Source organism: Dendrobates tinctorius, unplaced genomic scaffold (genome assembly GCF_039654945.1).
Source record: "Dendrobates tinctorius isolate UK_male_01 unplaced genomic scaffold, ASM3965494v1 ptg000167l, whole genome shotgun sequence".
Lineage (NCBI taxonomy): Eukaryota > Metazoa > Chordata > Amphibia > Anura > Dendrobatidae > Dendrobates > Dendrobates tinctorius.
This window is the reverse complement of record NW_027361834.1, coordinates 64,787-86,250: the sequence shown is the minus strand read 5'-3', so window position 1 is coordinate 86,250 and position 21,464 is coordinate 64,787. Positions and strand designations below refer to the sequence as shown.

Here is a 21,464-nt window from a genome sequence, read left to right as displayed (position 1 = left end):
TCTTTGATTTGTAAGGCTAATAGATTAATAAGCTCATTCTGAATTTTAGGACTGAGGTATTTCACAGTCCCTTGCGGACGCTGAAGCAATTCTTGTAGTACTGGGTCATATTTTGACAAAAGCTCAACTATCGAGAGAAAGTTTCCTTTGTTACTATATTCTAACTTTTCAATAGATCCACGAAACGCAAGATTATACATGTTGCAAGTGTTAATGTCACATTCAGGATTCTTTCAAGAACTTTACACCAAAAGCTGCTTTCACTCTCCAAATTTTTGTCGAAATCGTCTTCTAAAGTACCACGTTTCTGCTATTGCTCATAAACTACACAAGCATGTGTATGGCTTTTGGATGCTTCATGAACTGAAATATGCTTCCAGTCTCGAACTCCGGTTGTTGAAAACGGTAATACACGATTTCTGTATTCAAGCGCTTCCGACTGTGACTGAGGGAATAGCCAACATGGCAAGCAGTAAACACAATCTAGTTTTGTTGAGTAACATAACCAACTTTTACGCTTCAATCCTGACTTTGTGTTGATAAATAGTAGTTACTTGAAAAAGATCGACCTTGTTGGCTGATATCCTTGGGAAATGGTCCGTCAGGCTGTATTGGACCAGATGCTATCAGCCTACGTTTCTTATCTTGATTTTCAATCACAGTAGGAAAGGCGTTGTAGTAGGCAGAATCTTCATCTTCCAAAAATTTGGTGTATCATTGGTTGGGTCTGTTATATCTTCTTTGCCTGTAAATTTTTGGTTTTTCGAGTCATTATCATTATTAAGGTTGTCTGGTTCTGACGTATCTGAATTTAATTTTTGTGAGATTTAAATATCATTCCCTGTCGAGTGGTTTACAACATCCAGCCATGCTGCTAAGTTTTTCAAACTTTTTTCAGCCTCCAAGTTTCTTCTTTTTGCAGTCTGTCTTCTTTTATTTACACTTGGCTGGTGCCGAATTCGTTTCATAATAAACGGTTTTATTAACACACAATCACAGTACCGTATCTTCCTTTTCCGGCATATAAGACTACTTTTTAACCCCTGAAAATCTTCTCAGAAGTCAGGGGTCGTCTTATACGCCAGGTGCAGGGCGCCACTTACTGGCAAAGAGTCGAGAGTGCGGCTGCCCAGGATATGTGCACTGTGTCCAGCTGCTCTCTCCAGGAGACTGGAGCTGACATTTCTGCCTCCCCCAGCAGGTGCCAGACATCAAATACTACAACCCCCGACCACAGGTACAGCAGTCACTATTGCTCCCTCCCGGTTGTGAGGAGAGACTGAGTGGGGGTTGTACACAGCTCTGATTATTGAAAACAAGAGGCAGATGACTCACTGAGAAGATAGATACTGCATGACCCGGAGCTGGGTGGAATGTGTGTGTTTATGGAGACTTCCTCCTGACCTCCCCCCTCGCAGCAGTATAGACCTGCAGATTGGAGAGGGGCAGGGCTTCTCACAGTTTGTCAGAGATATTTGTGTCTGCTGAGACTGTCTCCTCTCAATGCTGAGAGCTTGTTACAGTGTGCACAGTGCCTGCCTTGCCAACTCTGTGATCTCCAGACTAACATATTGTTACAAATCTTGTGCTATGAGACTCTCCAGGGCAGTGCAGGTTTCCATTCATTGACAGCTGGCAGAGCTCCTGTTTATGGAGCACTATGATGGTGCATTATAATGGGTGACTATGGATGATGCACTATAATAAACGGAGCCAATTATACGATGTGGAATCCATTATAATACTGGGAGGGCTCTGTGGGGGGCATGATACTTGAAGGACTATGAGGAAGCCTTTATACTTTTATGGAGGGTGATTTAAAGGGACGCTGTCACCAGTGTCACTACTGGGCTGCTCAGTGCAGTTTTCATAAAATCACTGTTCAATCAGTTTGAGATTAACATTGTAGGGCTAATCAAATAGTCAGCACATTCATTTACTGCTAAATATGAAGCAGGGAAAACAGTAATTATATTAAAATTACAGCAAGCAGCTCAGTAAGCGACACATCGCTGGAATACGGGTCTCTATCTCTAAATTATGCTGCTATTAGATGGGATGGCAAAATCCTGGTAACAGTGTCCCTTTAAGGCTGTGTGGGGGCCATAATACAGTGTGAAGAGATGTAGGGGCCATTATACTGTATGAAGGGCTGTGTGGGGTTCACAATGGGAATCATACCGTAGAAGAGGGGTAGTCTTATATGGCGAGTATATTCCACACTCTATATTTTAACTGGAAAAGTTGGGGGTCGTCTTATGCGCCGGAAAATACAGTAATACTATCTACCTACACACACACAACTACTATATGCGACAGACTGCACTGACGATCTGACACTGGCTGCTGACCGATGAGCAGTTCAGCAGTTGGGGTAAACAAGACCTCAGTGTCAGTGCACATCGCGGCTGCTGCCTGAACTATTGGCTGAGTCACCGCCTGGCACGACACCACACGATCAGCTAACAGTCTACTGTCTGCCATAGAGCTCCTGTTACTAAGCAAAATAGCGTTTCCCCGTTTAAAGTATAAATGAACAAAAAACATTTACGCTTGCACTTTCATGCATCTTTTCGTTATTTTTATTAACTTTAGACTAAAATAATATAGGAGCTGGGTATTTTATGAGAAATTAAAGTATTAACCCCTTTCTGCCATGAGACGTACTATCCCGTCCATGTGCCCTGGGACTTAATTCCCAGGGACGGGATAGTACGTCATGGCATTTAATGCGACATGATCGCATTAAAATTCCGACGCCATCCTACCTTATGGTAGATGGCCTCGGCATCCAGGGGTCTGTTGACCGCCAGTATCGGTCCGGATTGGTGCTGTATTAGCACCGATCCTAGGCAGGAACCTGATACAGGCCCAGTAGGGCCTGCAGGAGCTGGTTGGTGCGATCGATTAGATCGGCGATCATGCCAACCACAGGGCACAGCAGCTGTCACTGTGACCGCTCTGTGCCCTCCTGATGACCTGTCTTTGAATTGGAGCTGTGAGCTCTGATCCTAGGCAGTTGCCATGGTCACCAGGCAGTGCAGGGATTGGTGGATCGATATTATCATTCGATCCCACCATTGGCAGGTCACAGCAGCGATGTGACCAGAATGACAGCTCTGCAGGGGGTCCTCACACTAGCTGAGGATTCCCTAGAGAGCAGTCATACATCTGGATCTCCTGGTGTGCTGGGTATTGTGGTTCCACAGCAGCTTGTAGCATCACAATACCTGCTAAAGAAAGAAGAGAAAACCCTACAACTGTAAGTATTGCCTGATTCCCCCCCCCCCCCCCCTTTGCGCCACCTCCGTGCGCACATTTAGCAGCCGCCGAGTGTTGATTGGTGGTGTAGTTCACCAATCAACACTCGTGCTTGCTTTATTTCCCTAGGCCCCCTTTGCGCCAGCTCCATATTCGCATCCTACAGCCGCCAAACTTTGATAAGTTGACATAGTTCACTTATCATAGCTTGTGCTTGCTGATTTCCTTTTTTTTTTTCACCCCCTCTCTGCACCACCTGACTACAAGCGTAAGTGCTAATCCCTGTCCAATCTCTCTGCATCCCCACCCTCCTCTTTTTACCCCCTCAATCCCCCTTTGCGCCGCCTCTGTGCACACATTTAGCAGCCCCCTTTGCGCCACTCCGTATTTGCATCCCACAGCTGCCAAACTGATAAGTGACATAGTTCACTTATCATAGCTTGTGTCTGCTGACTTCCTTTTTCCACCACCCCCTTTGCGCCACCTAACTACAAGTGTAAGTGCTAATCCCTGTCCGATCTCTCTTCATCCCCCCTACTTTTTACCCCTCCATCCCCCTTTGCGCCGCCTCTGTGCGCACATTTAGCAGCCCCCTTAGCGCTAATTCCTTATTCGCATCCCACAGCCGCCAAACTGTGATAAGTGACATAGTTCACTTATCAGAGCTTGTGCCTGCTGATTTCCTTTTTTTTCACCCCCCCCCCCTTGCACCACACCTGTATGCACACCCAGCAGCCACCACTGAACTTTGATAAGTGACGCCATTCACTTATCAGAGCTAGGGCCTGCTGTTTTAGACTTTTCTTTTCACAGGTATTTTTCTCCCCCTTTCCTTTTTTCTCTTAGCTTTTTCTTTACAGGATAGTGTGCACCAATCACTAGCCCCCCACACATGCACATAGTTGTAAATAAAGTACACCCAAGCACCACTTTCACAAAAAATGTCCCGCCCATCGCGTTTGTCCCAACAGCGCTATTCAATGGAGGCATATTCTTACCTTGCCTCCGACACTGATAGCGAGGATGACGATCCGACTTCTCTTTATTTTTCAGATTCTTCCTCCTCGGGTCCTGTAGAACCGCCACGCAGACGCTCCAAGACAGAAGATGAGGCAGCGCCCACCATGCCCGAAGCTGATTCAGTAGACCCTGTATGGACTTCGCCCCCAAAAGTTACAAGCCACTGAATCCTGATTTTGTGGCAGAATCAGGAATCAAGTTTGACACCACCGGCCTCACAGAAATACTTTTTCAAAGTCTTTTTCTCTGAGGATTTTGTTAACCTCATGGTGGAGCAAACTAATTTGTACGCTCGTCAATTTTTGGCGGAAAACCCGATTTCAACATATTCCAACTGGTCTCCTGTGGACGCAGTTGAAATGATGCAGTTTTGGGGCCTGGTCCTCCACATGGGGATACTGAAGCAGCCGGAAATTCGGCAATAATGGAGTGTTGATATTTTATACAACACTCCAGTGTTCCGAATGGTCATGGTCCAGACACGTTTTGAGGCCATCCACAAGTTTCTGCATTATACTGATAATGCACTGTGTCCCGCACGAGATGACCCTAACTTTGACCGTCTGTTCAAAGTTCGGCTGGTCATCGAACACTTCAACAAAGTTTGAAGTGTACATGCCCCAAAGGAACATCAGCATGGATGAGTCCTTGGTCCATTTCAAGGGAAGGCTTGGATTCCGTCAATACCTGCCCAGTAAGAGGGCCAGGTACGGAATCAAACTCTACAAACTTTGTGAGTACCTCAGGGTACACTCATAGGTTTAGAGTCTACGAAGGAAAGGACACCAGGATTGAACCCCCTGAGTGTCCCCCTGTCCTGGGAGTGAGTGGGAAAATTGTGTGGGATTTGATTCACCCACTGCTGGATAAAGGTTATCACCTCTACACTGATAACTTTTATACCAGCATCCCACTCTACAAATACCTCTCTGCGCGAGGTACTGCAGCCTGCGGTACTGTCCGCAAAAATCAGAGGGGCCTTCCGAAGACACTACTTGGTCAGATGCTCAGAAAAGGTGAGAGCAGAGCGCAATGTAGCGACCACCTGCTGGTGGTCAAGGACAAGAGGGATGTCCATCTCTTGACCACCATACACGGTGATGGCAGCACCCTCTGCACTGTACGGGGTACCTCCACACAGGTCAGAAAACTGACCTGTGTAGTGGGGTACAACAAAAACATGGGGGGCGTTGATCTCTCAGATCAATACCTCCAACCATACAATGCTCTCAAAGGCAAGGGCGTGGTACAAAAAGCTGGCCATGCACGTTGTACAAATGGCAATGCTCAATGCATTCCTGCTGTCACAATGTGCACACCCCACCGATATGTCATACCTTCATTTCCAGGAGGTAGTGGTGAAGGCCCTGATGTTTGGCGCTCAGGAAGGAGCAGGTCCCAGTACTTTCGGAACTGAAGATGCTCGTATCGTACCAGGTCAGTATTTTCTGGGGGTGGTCCTGCCAACTGGTACAAAAGGTAAGCCGCAAAAAAGGTGCAGAGTGTTACAAAAAGGAATACGCAAGGACACCATTTATACCATTTATCAGTGCGACACCTGGCCTGTGTATGAAGGATTGCTTCAAATTGTACCACACCTCCATGCACTACTAACTTACATTAGTGTAGTTGGGGGCAGATCTAGATTTGTTCTTTGGGGGTCTAGTATACAAAATGATGTCTCATGTGGGTTTTTTCCTGTTTAGGCACATCAGGGGCTCTGCAAACGGAACATGACGCCAGCAGACCATCAAAGTCTGCATTCCAAAACGTCACTACTTCCCTTTCGAGCCCCGACATGTGCCTAAACAGTTTTTTCCCACATGTGGGGTACCAGTGTACTCAGGTCAAATTGGACAACGTCTTTGGGGGTTCAATTTCTCCTGTTACTCTTGGGAAAATTAAAAATTGGGGACTAAAAATTTGTGGAAACAAAATAGGGTTTTATATTTTCACAACCGGGCATTATAAGCTTTAGCGAAACACTTGGGGGTTCAAAGTGCTCACCACACATGTAGATGAGTTCCTTAGGGGCTCTAGTTTCCAAAATGGGGTCACTTGTGGGGGGTTTCCACTGTTTAGGCATATCATGGGCTTTCCAAATGGAACATGGCGTCAGATTTCAATTTCAGCTAATTTTAGGTTGAAAATGTGAAACGGCGCTCTTTCCCTTCCGAGCCCTGCCGTGTGCCCAAACAGTGTTTCTCTCCCACATATGGGGTATCAGCGCACTCAGGACAAACTGGACAACAACTTTTGGGGTCCAATTTCTCCTGTTACCCTTGGGAAAATAACAAATTGGTGACTAAACTATCATGTTTGTGGGAAAAAATGATTTTTTATTTTTATGCCCGGGCATTATAAACTTCTGTGAAGCTTTTGGGAGTTCAAAGTGCTCACCACACATCTAGAGGAGTTCCTTAGGGGGTCCAGTTTCCAAAATGGGTTCACTTGTGGGGGGTTTCCACTGTTTAGGCATATCATGGGCTCTCCAAACGGAACATGGCGTCCGATTTCAATTTCAGCCAATTTTAGGTTGAAAAAGTCAAACGGCGCTCCTTCCCTTCTGAGCCCTGCCATGCACTAAAACAGTGGTTCCTCCCCACATATGGGGTATCTGCATACTCGGGACAAATTGGACAACAACTTTTGGAGTCCAATTTCTCCTGTTATCCTTGGGAAAATAAAAAAGTTGCTAAAAGATCATTTTTGTGACTAAAAAGTTAAATGTTCATTTTTTCCTTCCACGTTGCTTCTGCTCCTGTGAAACACCTGAAGGGTTAACCTTCTTGAATGTAGTTTTGAGTAGCTTGAGGGGTGCAGTTTTTAGAATGGTGTCACTTTTGGGTATTTTCTGCCATATAGACCCCTCAATCTGACTTTGAATGTGAGGTGGTCCCAAAAAAAAAAAAAAAAATGGTTTTGTAAACTTTGTTGTGAAAATGAGAAATCGCTGGTCAACTTTTAACCCTTAACTTCCTAATAAAAAAAATTGTTTCCAAAATGCTGATTTAAAGTAGACATGTGGGAAATGTTTAATAACTACTTTGTCACATATTTCTCTATTTTAAGGGCATAAAAATTCAGAGTTTGAAAATTGCAATATTTTCAAAATTTTTTCCATATTTGTTTTATTTCACAATTAAATGCAAGTTATGAATTAAATTTTACCACTAACATGAAGTACAATATGTCTGAGAAAACAGTCTCAGAATCGCCTAGATCCGTTTAAGCGTTCCAGAGTTATGACCTCATAAAGGGACAGTGGTCAGAATTGTAAAAAATGGCCCGGTCATTAACGTGCAAACCACCCTTGGGGCTTAAGGGGTTAAAATATAATTTATTTATTTTTTTTTTTTACCATCAGTTTGGGGCCCCGGGGCAGTGCCCCAGTTGTAGTTACGGCCCTGCCAGGGGAGGGACTAGCCCCCTGGGTAGAGCTGCTTCCTCCCGCAGCTGAGGCTCTCGGCTCCGACGCCAGCAGCGCGAGGACCGGAAGTTGCATGCAGAGAGACCGTGGCGCACTTCCAGTGACATCAGAGCACCGGAAATACAGGCTGCCAGCAGGCGCTCTGAAGGAGCAGAGCGCGGCATCAGCAAGACAGGCAGCACCTGCCTGTCCTAACCTCGCAGAGGCTCACAGCAAGGATGGAGAACCAGGGCAGAATCGACCCGGACGGGGTGAGTGCGCATAGCGCAGACTGACCAAGACCCGGACTGCCCAGATCAGAGCCTGACTGTCCCTCTCTTGCACTATGCAGGAAAAGGCACAACCGACAGCGCCCACTCCCACGACCAAGCAGGCGGAGAGACCCAGGGAAGCCTAATAAGTGTCCTGTATGCAGGGTTAAGCTCCCCAGCAAGCACAAGAAGTTGCTGTGTGAAACCTGTATGGCCAAAGTAATGAAGGGCGAACAGCCGTCCCTCCTATCGGAGATGAGAGCGCTGATTCGAGAGGTGGTCCAGGCTTCCATGGCCACCCTGCCACAGCCAGTCCAGGCCCCAGTGCTAAGCGAACCAGACAGGAGATGAAGCCTAGTTCAGAGGAAGGTTCCTACTCAGAGTCGGATCAGGAAGAAGGCGAGCTGGGCACTAGCGAACCAGAGTATGGGAAAAGATGCCTCTTTTCCTCAGATGATACAGACAATCTGGTACAGGCGGTCAGACACAATGCAGATTGAGGAGGTCCAGAAGCCTCAGTCCAGACAGGACATGATGATCGGGGGCCTTAGGGCACAGAGGTAAGTAGTATTCTCAGTGAACAACCATGTAAGAGCCATGGTCCTGGAGGAATGGGAGGAGGTGGAAAAGCGTCTCGTGATATTTCGGGACTTTAAAAGACGTCTCCCCTTCGACCCCCGAGGACATGAAAGAATGGGAGGTAGTTCCCAAAATTGATGTCCCTGTGGCAAAAGTGGCCAAGAAAACAACTATCCCCTTTGAGGATGCGTCTAGTCTGAGGGACCCCATGGATAGGAAGGCGGATAACCTACTAAGGCGGGCCTAGGAAATATCAGCAGCCTTAATTAAAACAAATGTAGCAGCTACTTTGGTAGCAAGGTCTATGTGTTTATGGTTGGGGAAGTTAGAGGAACACTTGGCTAATAAAACCCCAAGGGAGGAAATTATAGATTCACTTCCGATCACGAAGTCAGCCACAGCCTTCCTAGCCGATGCATCGGCAGAATCCATTAGAATTTCTGCCCGGAATGGCTTTGTCAAATTCGGCATGCAGAGCCATCTGATTAAAGACCTGGACGGGTGACGGAGCCTCTAAAAACAAGCTCTGTGCCCTTGCCTTCTCTGGGTTAAGTCTTTGGCCCAGCATTAGACGATATATTAGAAAAAGCATCTGATGTAAAGAAAGGGTTCCCAGAGGAAAAAACCTAGGGACCAGCCCTTTCGTAGACCCGGAGGATAGAAGACAGCAGTACTATAGATATCAGGGGAGCTCTCAAAGGGGTTCCTATGGTAGCACCCACTCTAGACCTGGAAGATCTAGAGCCCCCCCCTTATGGATCTCGTACTAGATCCAGAAGAACATGACTATACCAACATAGGGGGTCGACTCAGAGAACTCAGTTCCCAGTGGTCTCAGATCACAAATCAGTGGGTACTGAGAACAATAGCAGAGGATTACCAAATAGCATTTTCCAGGACGTCCACCTGACAGCACCATGGAGGACGTCCTCCTCACAGGGACAGGAAAGCACACGAGAGGTTAAAAGGCCCCGTCCCACCCCTTTCCCTCAGTGTCTTTCCTGTCCCTGCATGGAGGGACATACGAGAGGAGCAGGAAGATTACCTGAGGGCGCAGGGGGATCGGGCGGCCGGTCCAATCCTTCCCCCTGTCAGGATGCCCAGGGCCGACACTTCCCGGTGGGGAGTCCCTCTGCCCCAAAGCCAGGAGCAGGACGTCGCTCCTGGAGGAAGCCGCTCCTCCCGGTGGGAGGCTCTCTGCTCCAGGCCGCACGGCAGTTGCCCGGGTCCCCGCAGGCAGCGAGCGATGCCGGCGCGACATACAGACCGCGCGGCGGTTGCGGCTGGAAGCGCTTGCCCCGCACGCAGCCGGCGGTGTGGGCGCCGGCGAGAGAACCCGGGGCAGCTGGAGCCGGGTCCCCGCAATGGGCGCCGCCATTGCAAGATGCTCGGTGGGCGGGGCTTCAGAACAGGAAGCGGAAGTGGCCAGCGCGCGGCGATGACGTCACGCGCCGACTTGAAAACAGCGCGCCAGCAGCTCTCACCGCACGCCAGGAGTTCACCGCAGACCAGGAGTTCACCGCACGCTAGCAGCTCACCGCAGGCAACAGCTGCTTCAGTGGTATGGACCCAGAGGCGCCAGCCGACAGAGGGGTAAGTGCGCCTGGCGCAATCCAACCCCAAAACGGCCTTCGCCGCAGCCCATGACAACTGACCCGACTATCCCTGTTCTGTATCATACAGGAGAAGGGTACCCCAGCCCCCCCAACAGAGGTTAAGGACTTGGTAAAGGCCACATCTAAGTCTGTCAGATGCCCGGTTTGCAGGGTAAAGCTGCCAGACAACTATACCAAGACTCTCTGCGGACCCTGCACTTCAAGGGTCGTAAGAGACGAGCAGCCGTCCCTCCTGGCCGAGATGCGATCCTTGATTCGGGAGGAAGTACAGGCCTCCAGATCCAGTCTCTCACGGCAGCAGTCCCCTAGTCCGGGGCCAAGCCGGACGCAGCCGAGGTGGGAGATGGAGCTAGCCTCGGAGACAAGTTCGCCTGAAGGGTCAGACCCCCGGGACTCGGATCCTGAGGAGGGGGGGATCCCGACTGACAGGAGGGACCAAGGCAGGAAATACCTGTTTAAGTTAGAGGACACCGAGGACTTGGTGCAGGCGGTAAGGAACACCATGCAGATAGAGGACGTTCCAAAACCGCAGTCTCGATAGGACCTGATGTTTGGGGGACTGGTCGCTCGGAAACTGTTCCCCGTAAGCGAACACATTAAGACAATAGTCCTAGAAGAATGGAAAGAGGCAGAACGGCGACTTGTACTGTCTCGGGACTTTAAGAGCCGACTGCCCTTTGACCCAGAGGAAACACGATTGTGGGAGGAAATTCCTAAAATCGATGTTCCGGTAGCTAGGGTGACCAAAAAAACCGCCATCCCCTTCGAGGACTCATCAAGTCTCAGACCCGATGGACCGGAAGGCAGATATTCTGTTAAAGAGAACATGGGAATCGGCAGCTGCCCTTACTAAGGTTAACATAGCAGCCACCTCAGTGGCCAGGTCCATGTTCCTATGGGTGGGACAGTTGGAAGAGCATTTATCCAACAAGACCCCTAGATCTGAGATCCTAGCTTCCCTCCCTCTGATGAAATCAGCCTCTGCGTTCCTTTCAGATACATCGGCCGAATCAGTAAGATTCGCAGCCAGAAACGGCTCCCTTTCCAACGCAGCTAGGCGAACGGTTTGGCTGAAGTCTTGGTCTGGGGATAACGCTTCAAAGGCAAAGCTTTGCTCCATCCCCTTTTCAGGCTCAAGGGTGTTCGGGACAGCTCTAGATAGCATCCTAGAGCAGGTGTCTGACAAAAACAAGGGGTTTCCAGAAGAAAAACCCAAGCGTCCCCAGTCCTTTCGTAGAGGGTCCTTTTTCAGGAGACAGACTGATTTTAGGAGCCAGGGTAGATCCAACAGGGGCTCCTTTAGAAACACTCAGAGCCAAGGGGGAGAAGCAAGGCCCCTCTTTTCGCGTCATCCTCCAGGTCTAGAAGGCAATGACGCCATAGGTGTCAGGGAAAGACTGCGACGATTCGCAGCAAGGTGGCGCCAGGTAACCCAGAACCGGTGGGTCCTCAGAACCATCACAGAAGGGTACAGCATAGAATGTTATTCCCCTCCCCCCGACAGATACATCGCCCCCACCGTAGTCCCGGAAGACTCTACCATGTGGGCAAACCTACAGGACCTGCTCCGATCAGAGGTCATAGTGCCAGTTCCGCAGCAGGAGAGGGGAAAAGGTCATTACTCTTCCCTATTCTCCATTACAAAACCATCTGGCGAGGCCAGAACAATTATAAACTTAAAACCCCTAAATGCCTGGGTTGTATACAAAAGGTTTCAAATGGAATCAATACGCTCAGTGAGTCAACTTATAGACAGGGATGCTGTCATGTGTACTCTGGACCTGAAGAGTGCATACTATCAGGTCCCCATCCATCCCGCATCTCAAAGCCTATTAAGAGTCGCAATCAGTCTACCATCCAGGACCTGCCAGTTCCAGTGCCTTCTGTTCGGGCTGGCTTCGGCCCCTCGAATATTTACAAAGCTGGTAGCAGAGGTGGTAACCTACCTGAGAAAGCAGGGAGTCATTATAATACCGTATCTAGACTACTTTCTCCTAGTTGCAGGATCAGAAGAAAGACTCATCCAGGACAGAAGCCGAACGATCAGAACACTGGAGTATCTCGGCTGGCTGATCAACGACCAGAAGTCAGACCTAAAACCAGAAAGCAGGAAGATCTTCCTGGGAGTCCTTCTGGATTCAAGAGACAGAATATCCCGGCTACCGAGAAAAAAGCAGCAGACAATTCAGGACAGAGTCAGGGGACTACTGAGACACCGCTCCTCCATAAGAGGTGCAATGGAAGTTCTGGGTCTGATGACGGCTTGCATTCCATGCGTCAGATGGGCCCAGTCCCATTCGAGGCCCCTGCAAAAGGAAATCCTCGCAGGATGGAACAGGCGTCAGGATTCTCTCAACGGGCCCATATCCTTACCAGACACGGTAAGAAGATCCCTGCGGTGGTGGATACAGCCCCAGAACTTACAGGTGGGCGTGCTATGGACAACCTCGCCGTACGTGGTAATCACCACAGACGCCAGTACATGGGGATGGGGAGCCCACGTAGAAGGGAGAATCTTTCAAGGAAGATGGCCGGTCAGCATCAGAAGCAGATCCTCCAACTTCAGGGAGCTCTATGCGGTCTGGGAAGCCCTGCCTCAGAACCGGTCGGTAGTGAGAAATCGACATGTCTGGATATTGTCCGACAACACAACAGCAGTCTCATTCCTGAAGCACCAGGGAGGTCCGAGACCTCGACCACTCCAGGCACTCGCAGGTCGAATATTCGCCTGGGCAGAAGAGGTGGTCCTCTCCATAACGGCAATCCACCTAGAGGGTTCTCAGAACGTAGTTGCAGACGGCGGGTCAGCCCGACAGAATGGGAACTAAACGAAGAAATCTTCCATCAGCTTTGTCAGCGTTGGGGGACCCCCAGTATAGACCTGTTTGCAAACCGGAAGAACTCAAAGGTCGCCAGATTCTACTCCTTGAACCCAGCAGATCACCCGGACTGAGTAGATGCCCTAAGCCAGGCCTGGACGGAACCCCTCTTGTATGCATTCCCGCCACTGGCGCTGATACCGGCGGTACTCAGGAAGATCTGCGAGGACCGCGCGTCAGTGATATTAATAGTGCCATACTGGCCAAAGAGAAGCTGGTTTCCGCTGCTAGGGGCCATGGCAGTAGGAAACCCAGTCGAGCTACCCCTGAAGGGAGATGTTATCCACCAGGGGCCGATTCGCCATCCAGACCCAGCAAGGCTACGCCTCTCGGCATGGATCCTGAAAGGGACATCCTGAGAGCAAAGGGCTTATCTGAGCAGGTCAATTCCACTCTACTGGCCAGCAGGAAACTGGTAACATCCGCAATCTACAGAAAAATATGGAAGAGATTCTGCCTGGAAGGTGACAGGTCCGACCTCTCGGCAGGTACCCCTGACCTCCCTAGTGTCCTAGACTTTCTGCGGTCGGGATATAATAAGGGGCTTAAACCCAGCACGTTAAAGGTCCAGATCTCTGCTTTGAGCGCCTCCTTTGACTACCCTTTAGCCTCCCATCCTTGGGTGGTAAGATTCATTAAGGCCACGCAGCGTCTTCACCCCACAATTAGGCAGCTCCCAGGCCCAGGCCTGGTACTCAGATCTTTATGTAGGGACCCCTACATGCCTAGTGATAGAATGTCCATTTTGACTCTCTCTCGAAAGAATGCTTTCCTCATAGCCATCACCACGGCCAAAAGAATAGGGGAGATCCAGGCCCTGTCCACCAAGGATCCATATCTCCAGATCAGAGACTCGTATAACCTTAAGATTAGATCCGGCTTTTATCCCCAAGGTAGCCTCTTACCAGAATATAAATCAGGAGATAGTGCTACCATCTTTCTGCAGCAATCCCCGCAATGAGAAAGAACAGCGTCTCCACTCCCTAGACGTAAGACGGGCAGTTAAAGGCTATCTAGAGGCCACCAATGACTGGCGTATTGACTCAAACCTGTTCATCCTCTTCGGGGGTAAAAATAGGGGGAGAAAAGCCTCTAAGGCATCCATCGCAAGATGGATCACATCAGTAATTTCAGACGCCTACCAGTCGGAAGGCGCCAACCCACCAGATACCTTAAGGGCCCACTCTACTAGGGCAGTTTCAGCCTCCTGGGCCGAGCGCGCAGGTGCCTCAGTCGAGCAGATTTGTAGAGCAGCAACCTGGGCCAGCCTGAATACATTTTGCACGCACTACAAACTTGACGTGCTATCAGGCCAACATACCGCATTTGGGAGAAAAGTTCTCCAGGCGGTGAACCCACCCTGAGGAGGTGCTTTGGTACTCTCCATGGTGCTATCAGGTGGACGTCCTGGAAAATGGGTATTAGACCTACCGGTAATGATGTTTCCAGGAGTCCATCCTGACAGCACGGGTAGTTCCCTCCCTGTTATGTTATGTTTTGTTAAGTTATGTCATATGATGTAATATGATACCATTAAAAGAGTTATAGCATTATCCACGCTGTGGTTCTTAAGTCACTGAGGGAAAGGGGTGGGACGGGGCCTTTTAACCTCTCGTGTGCTTTCCTGTCCCTGTAAGGAGGAGGAGGACGTCCTCCATGGTGCTGTCAGGACGGACTCCTGGAAACATCCTTACCGGTAGGTCTAATACCTATTTTCATCGCCCTCCCCCTGAAAGGTCCATTTCTCCCCGCAGAATAAAAGACGACTCCCAGATGTGGGTCGACGTGACAGAACTAGCAAACTCTGGGGTGATGATTCCAGTTCCCCGGGCAGAAATTGGTGCGGGCCACTATTCGTCCCTATTTGCCATCCGGAGAATCACGTACCATTATAAACCTGAAACCCTTAAATGCCTGGGTAACTTACAAAAAAAAATTCCGAATGGAGTCAATCAGATCCACAGTCATCTGATAGATAAGAATGCCCTGATGTGTACCCTGGACAGTGCCTACTATCAGGTACCAATTCACCCAATGTCAGATTCCTGAGGTTTGCAGTAAAACTTCAGAATCGGACATGCCACTTTCAATTTCAGGGTCTTCCGTTTGGTCTGGCCTCGAGTCTTTACGAAGCTAATCACGGAAGTGGTGGCGTTCCTAAGAAATCGGGGAATAATCATCATTCTATACATAGACTACTTCCTCCTGGTGGCGAGATCAACAGAGGAACTGTGGCGGCACAAGGAGAAGACAATAGAGGTTCTAGAGTTCCTGGGCTGGATCATAAACAAAGAAAAATCGGACCTAGTACCAGACAGAGTGGGTTTTTTTTTTTTTTTTTTTGTTGGGGGGGATGGGGGGGGGGGTACTACTGGACTCGAGAAGCAGAACTTCCTTCTTACCACCAGAAAAACGGACATACGAGACAGCATGAAGGAACTTCAAAAAGGCCACATTTCCATCAGAGCAGCAATGTGTGCTTTGGGCCTCGTGACATCCTGCATCCCTTGTGTCCGATGGGCACAGTTCCATTCGAGAACCCTTCAAAAGAAGTACTTGCCGCCTGGAATCGTCAGACCTCCCTTGACAAGAAAATGGCCATGTCTCCAGCAGTAAAAAGATCCCTGGTGTGGTGGATGCAACGACAAAACCTAAGGAAAGGTGTCCCCTGGATCACCTCCCCATGCGTCATAATCACTACGGACGCCAGCAAATGGGGCTGGGGGGGGCTCATCTAGAAGGCAGAATTCTTCAGAGTGCCCACAAACATGCAGTCCACATCCTCCAACTACAAGGAACTTTACGCCACATGGGAGGCCCTAAGAAGAAATCAGGACCGACTAAGAATCTCGACGTGTGTGTGTGTCGTTTTGTTTTTTTTTCCCCCCTGGGCAGAAAATACAGTTCTGTCAGTAACAGCCATCCATCTCGAAGGATCACAAAATACAGTGGCAGATTATTTTAGCAGACAGAAGATCTGTCCCATGGAGTGGGAGCTGAACAGATTTTCCAAAACCTATGCCAGCGCTGGGAAGTCTGCACATAGACCTCTTCGCAACCAGAAAGAATACCAAGATGTACAGGTTTTTCTCTCTGAATCTGCTGGACAATCCAGAAGGGGTAGATGCCCTAAGCCAGAAGTGGGGGCACTCTCTCATATGCATTTCCCCCGATAGCCCTCATTCCAGCCATCCTCGGGAAGATTCAGGAGGATCAGGCAAGAGTGCTACTGATAGCACCTTATTAGCTGAAAAGGAGATGGTTTCCACTCCTGGCGATTATGGCAGAAGATCAACTGCTTCTGCTTCCACAGAGGGAAGACATCATTCACCAGGGGCTGGTTCTTCACTAAGATCCAGGAAGACTTCACCTGTCAGCCTGGATCCTGAAGGCAGATCCTGAGGGCTCGAGGCCTGTCAGACCAGGTCATATTGACTATTCAGGCCAGCAGAAAGCCCGTAACTTCTGCGATATACTACAAAATTTGGAAAAGATTCTGTCTAGATTGTGGCAGGCCTGACTCAGCGGAAGGAAAACCAGACATCCCAAAGATACTAGATTTCCTTCAGGCAGGCTTTAATAAAGGACTTAGGCCTAGCACGCTGAAGGTCCAGATCTTGACATTAAGTATCTTGATTACCCCTTGGCCTCCCATGCCTGGGTAATAAGATTTATCAGGGCAATTCAGAGGTTACGTCCCACAATCAGGAGGTCAGTCCCCCCCCCCCCCTCATGGGATCTTAGTCTTGTCCTGCAGTCCCTTAGTCTTGTCCTGCTTGGATCCCTTTATCCAGAGCCAGGAGATGCCCATTTCACGTCGAACCATGAAGGTAGCATTCTTAGTGGCGATCACCACCACGAAACGAATGAGTGAGATACAGGCGCTATCTATCCGAGACCCATATCTCCAAATCTCGGAGGATCGTATAATCATGAGACTAGACCCCACCTTTTTGCCCAAAGTTGTCAGTCCAGAACTTAAACCAGGAAATTTTGCCTTCCTTTTGCAAGAACCCCTCAAATGACAAAGAAAGGGCCCTGCACGAATTAGACGTACACCAGGCAGTTATTGATTACATCAAGGCCACGCAGGGTTGGAGACGGGACCATAACATATTTCTACTCTTTGGGGGGGAAAAAACAAAGGGAGGAAAGCCTCCATCGTGAGATGGATAACATCGCTAATCAGTTTAGCCTACATCTCTCAGGGGATTCCTCCCCCAGAAGGGTTAAAAGCTCACTCAACACGAGCATTCAGTTTCCTGGGCCGAAAGGGCAGGGGCTTCAGTAAACCAAATCTGTAGGGCTGCACCTTGGTCCAGGTTGGACACATTCTGTAAATAATACATCTAATTTGTAGTATCTAACCAACAGACTGCTTTCAGGAGACTGGTTCTCCAGGCAGTCATCCCACCCTAAGGGGATACTTTGGTATTCTCCCTGGTGCTGGCAGGAGGGACATCCTGGAAAATAGGCCTTAGACCTACCGGTAATTATGTTTCCAGGAGTCCATCCGGACAGCACGGATAGTTCCCTTCCTGAAATAATTGTCATATATGGCATAATGATTCTGTAAGTGTTCAGTTGCATCATCTACAGTGTGGTACTTTGGGGGGGGGGGGAACGGGACACTGAGGGAATGGGGTGGAGACTGTTTTTAACCTCCTTGTGTGCTCTTCCTGTCTCTGCAAGGTGGCGAGGGACGTCCTCCCTGGTGCTGTCAAGATGGACTCCTGGAAACATAATTACCGGTAGATCTAATGCCTATTTTCTTCCCCCAACTGAATTGGAAAATTGCAGCGTTCTTAGAATTGGCATGCTGCAGATACATCTGTGTTTCTACTTTTTTTTTTTTTTTTTTTTTTTTTTTTTTTTTTTTTTTTTTCCACCAATGAAAAGCAATGAGTGAGTTTTTGATGAATACCTTTTATTAAACGTGTACTATAGACAAATTACATATTCTGCACCCACCAACCCCCCCCCCCCCACCCCCAGCAAGAACAGAGCACAGCTCAGTTTCTTTAGGCTAAGTGCCCACGATCCAGATATAGCAACATTTTACACAGCATCAAATGGAAGCATAGTGGGCATGGGAATTCTATAAATCCAATCCACTGTGCTTGTAACGTAGAATGCAGCATTTTGGATGTATTGCAGGTGAGCTGTTTCCAAACTGCTATTCTGGATTGTGGGCACATGGCCTTTACTGCCAAGAGCAGGTTTTGCCTGCAGAAAAACCTTGCAAAGCGCAACGTGTGAACATAGCCTTAGGCCAGTTCATTTTTGTGGATCTTCTAAGCCTCATTGGTGTCAAGATGGGAAGACTTCTTTAAAGGGGTTGTCCACTACTAGGACAACCCCTTCTCAAACTAAATGTTTTCAGCCCAATAAAATAAAGCCTACACTCGCCTCACTTATCAGTGCTGTTCCAGCAAAGTCTGCACTTGCAGTCCCAGGGATAGTGATGCAGTGGAATGACACATGATGCACAATTGGCGCTGGCGTCAGTCTCCACCTATGGACACCACTGAACAAGAGGAAGCCAGGGATGAGCTGCAGCCCTAGGTTACTCTTGATGATCAGTTCATACAAAGGTGGTGACGCCAGCGCTGATTGTGACACATATCGCCAGTGCCCAATGTAAGGTAACAAGCAGGATGCAGTGATGGGATGCAGGCAGAGCAAGGATTACCAGGTTTATTTACAGGGAATGAGGGCTTGTGGGGTGACAAGGAATGGGGCAGATCGGGGAGAGTGACAGGGTAGGTCTGGGGCAAACGAAAGTTCAGTAATTAAGAGGTGAAGCTATCAGTCTGTAGTCTTCTTGGGTGCAGCTCCTCAAGGTTCCAACAGTGGCACCGACAACAGCAGCAGGTGACATGAGGTCTGTAACAGGTGGGGATCCAATGGTGGCACTGACAACAGCAGTGCAATGCCCTTTCCAGTGGGGCCAAGAAAATGACTACCCTGTCTTCTGGTGAGTGGTCAGTCTCTGGTACCTTCCACTGTCCCTAGTCCATATACTGTAGTGGCTAAACAACCGTGAGGGCCACAGTCCTGTATGAGCCCAGAGTGGATCTGCAAGTATATTATATGAAAGTCAAGTCACAAGTGTCTGGGGCCAAGATTTACTAGCAGTCAGGGTGTAGGTTACAGTCACGCTACCAGCCTCTTTCAGGCAGCACACTCATGGAACTCATGATCCTGAAGTGTCTGGCTCCTGGCTTTGACTGCCACTGAGCACACACTGCCCATCTCTCTCTGGTCCCCATCCGGGGATTGGTGCTCTCCGGACGGAGCACTTCTCTCACTGCTGCAACACCCAGCTCTGCTCTGCTGACGTGGCCCTGCTCTGCTGGCACAACTCTGCTCTGCAGGCAACTGGGGCTCCTTCTATATGGCCCCTCGCCACGCTGGTACTCTGGTGGGGGAAGCAGAGCATGCTGCTCCCCGCTGGTGCCAGACTGCCCTGCTTCACGCACTTTCTCCTTTTGTCTGTGCTGCTGTGTGCCCTTTTCTGGCTCTCCCTGCCCCTCTGCAGGAAGGTGCCTCCCACTCAGGCTTCCCTCAGGCTGCAAGGGAACATCTGCCCCACTTAGGCTAAGGCTGCCTCCCCTGGAACAAAGGATGCATCCTTCCTTCCTAATTCTGAACCCGCAGGTACCCATGGTCCGGTCTGTCTCCTTACACCACATGAGATCCTCAGGGAGAGCAAATGCCAACACAGGAAGACTGTATAGACTTCATCAAATTATCAGGGACTGAACATTTAGTTTGAGGTTGTACTAGAAGTGAACAGCCCCTTTAAGAAAGGAGTTGCTTACACAGGTCTCTCAGCCTGGAGAAGAACAGGTGATGCTATTTGAGCCATGACATTGGTATGTACAAAATGTGTTGCTGCAGGTGCTAAAAAGCTGCTCTAAAACTTCATGTGTTACATGAACAAGTTGACATCTAACTTTATCACCAAGTCTACTCTCGGTGTAGAACTGTTCTGCTGCAAATCCACTGTCTATCAAAAGCTTTATAATTTTTTTTTTTTTTTTACCTGTTTTGTATACTTTGTTCATTATTTTCTAGATTGGACTTGTCCTGTTCAGACACAGCTGCAAGTTATTCCCACATTCTAGGCAATGCTGTGAGCTTTCCTATATACTGCATTACTGTACAGTCTAAGAGGGGATTGCTAACGGAAATCTCTGCCTTCTGCTACTGTAGATCTTGCTTATGTGTGCAGTCCTGGTAGTGTGGTTAATGTGTGCTAACAGAACGATTACAACACTCCGCTGACCAGCAGCTTCTCAAGTGGAGTCTTAATGCAGAATAGCAAGGTGGGTTGTTGTGGACTTCAGATCTGACCTTGAGGCTGGAACCTGTTCCTTAGCTGGTGGGGCTGCTATATTCCCTGATGGGTGTCATCTGTGTATCTCAAGATGAGGGAGGATCCTCACGCCGCCATAGTAAGGCTAGGCTCATTCTGAATTCAGACATTAGGTTTGGTGGACTGTTCAATGCGTGTCGCTGAACCCTTTTGCTCTTCATCTAGAAATGTAAATAGGAGTTGGCAATGTCTATGGCATAAAATATTTTTTCTTAACAGGAAATATCTTGCATCTTGCTCAATGAGATTCTCTTCCCTTTTCATGTGCTTTAAAAAAAAAGTGCAAGGTAATATACAGAGGTGTGAAGAGATCAGATCTGATAACAAGGGGAAGTCAAGATCACAGGAAAACTGTTGTAAGTTACTGAAGTCTTTTTTTTTTTTTTTCACCCCTGTGTGGGTGTAGTCTGTGAATGCTACACTGTAATGGTATTGATCAGTTCTGCAGTCTCTTGCTCAGTCATCTCATTAATGAGATCTTTGTTCCTAAGTGTGGCCATAAACCTAGTTTGAATATTCCCTTTTGACCCAATCATCATCTGGTGAATGATTGCTACTCAATTGTCCATACACCTTTCTGTCCTTATTGGCTGTTACCAGTAGTTCTACCAGGTTGCATGTGGTCAGTGACACTGAAAAAAAGGTTTTTCTGTGTATTTTATGGAAAGATCATAGATGACATCTTTCAGAATACTTGAGCATGGCTGACTTCATTGTACACATTGAAATGACCACTCTACCCAACTAATTGTGTTGCTTGAAATTTTCCACTCCTCACCTAAAATCTAACACTTTGGGCTTCAAAGGTCTGGAGACTGAACACTAAGGAAGAAAAGCCTATGACAAATATCCAAATACAGATGCCCCAGTATTTCACCACATCAATGATCATTGGCCTATACCTTCATGCCTTAACAGATTCCTGTAAGGCCTTGCTTAAGGCCCCGTCTCACTAAGTGATCTCGGTAGCGAGATCGCTGCTGAGTCACAACTTTTGTGACGTAACAGCGATCTCACCAGCGAGATCGCTGTGTGTGACAGCGATCA

The 21,464-nt window shown here is 48.5% G+C and overlaps 1 protein-coding gene across 4 annotated transcripts in view; it reads left to right on the top strand.

The window, feature by feature from the left end:
• Positions 1-21,464, top strand: part of LOC141053675 (probable serine carboxypeptidase CPVL) — an 83,519-nt gene that overhangs the window by 10,459 nt on the left and 51,596 nt on the right. The window contains exon 1 of one of the 4 annotated variants that reach the window (XM_073550700.1): positions 5,686-5,718. The exons of 2 other annotated variants lie outside the window; for them this stretch is intronic. In XM_073550700.1, coding sequence (XP_073406801.1) covers positions 5,701-5,718 — 18 coding nt within the window. In that variant the 5' untranslated portion in view covers positions 5,686-5,700. Of the gene's footprint in view, positions 1-5,685; positions 5,719-20,337; positions 20,368-21,464 lie in introns of those variants that run through there. One more of the 4 variants, XM_073550701.1, reaches the window with a different exon arrangement.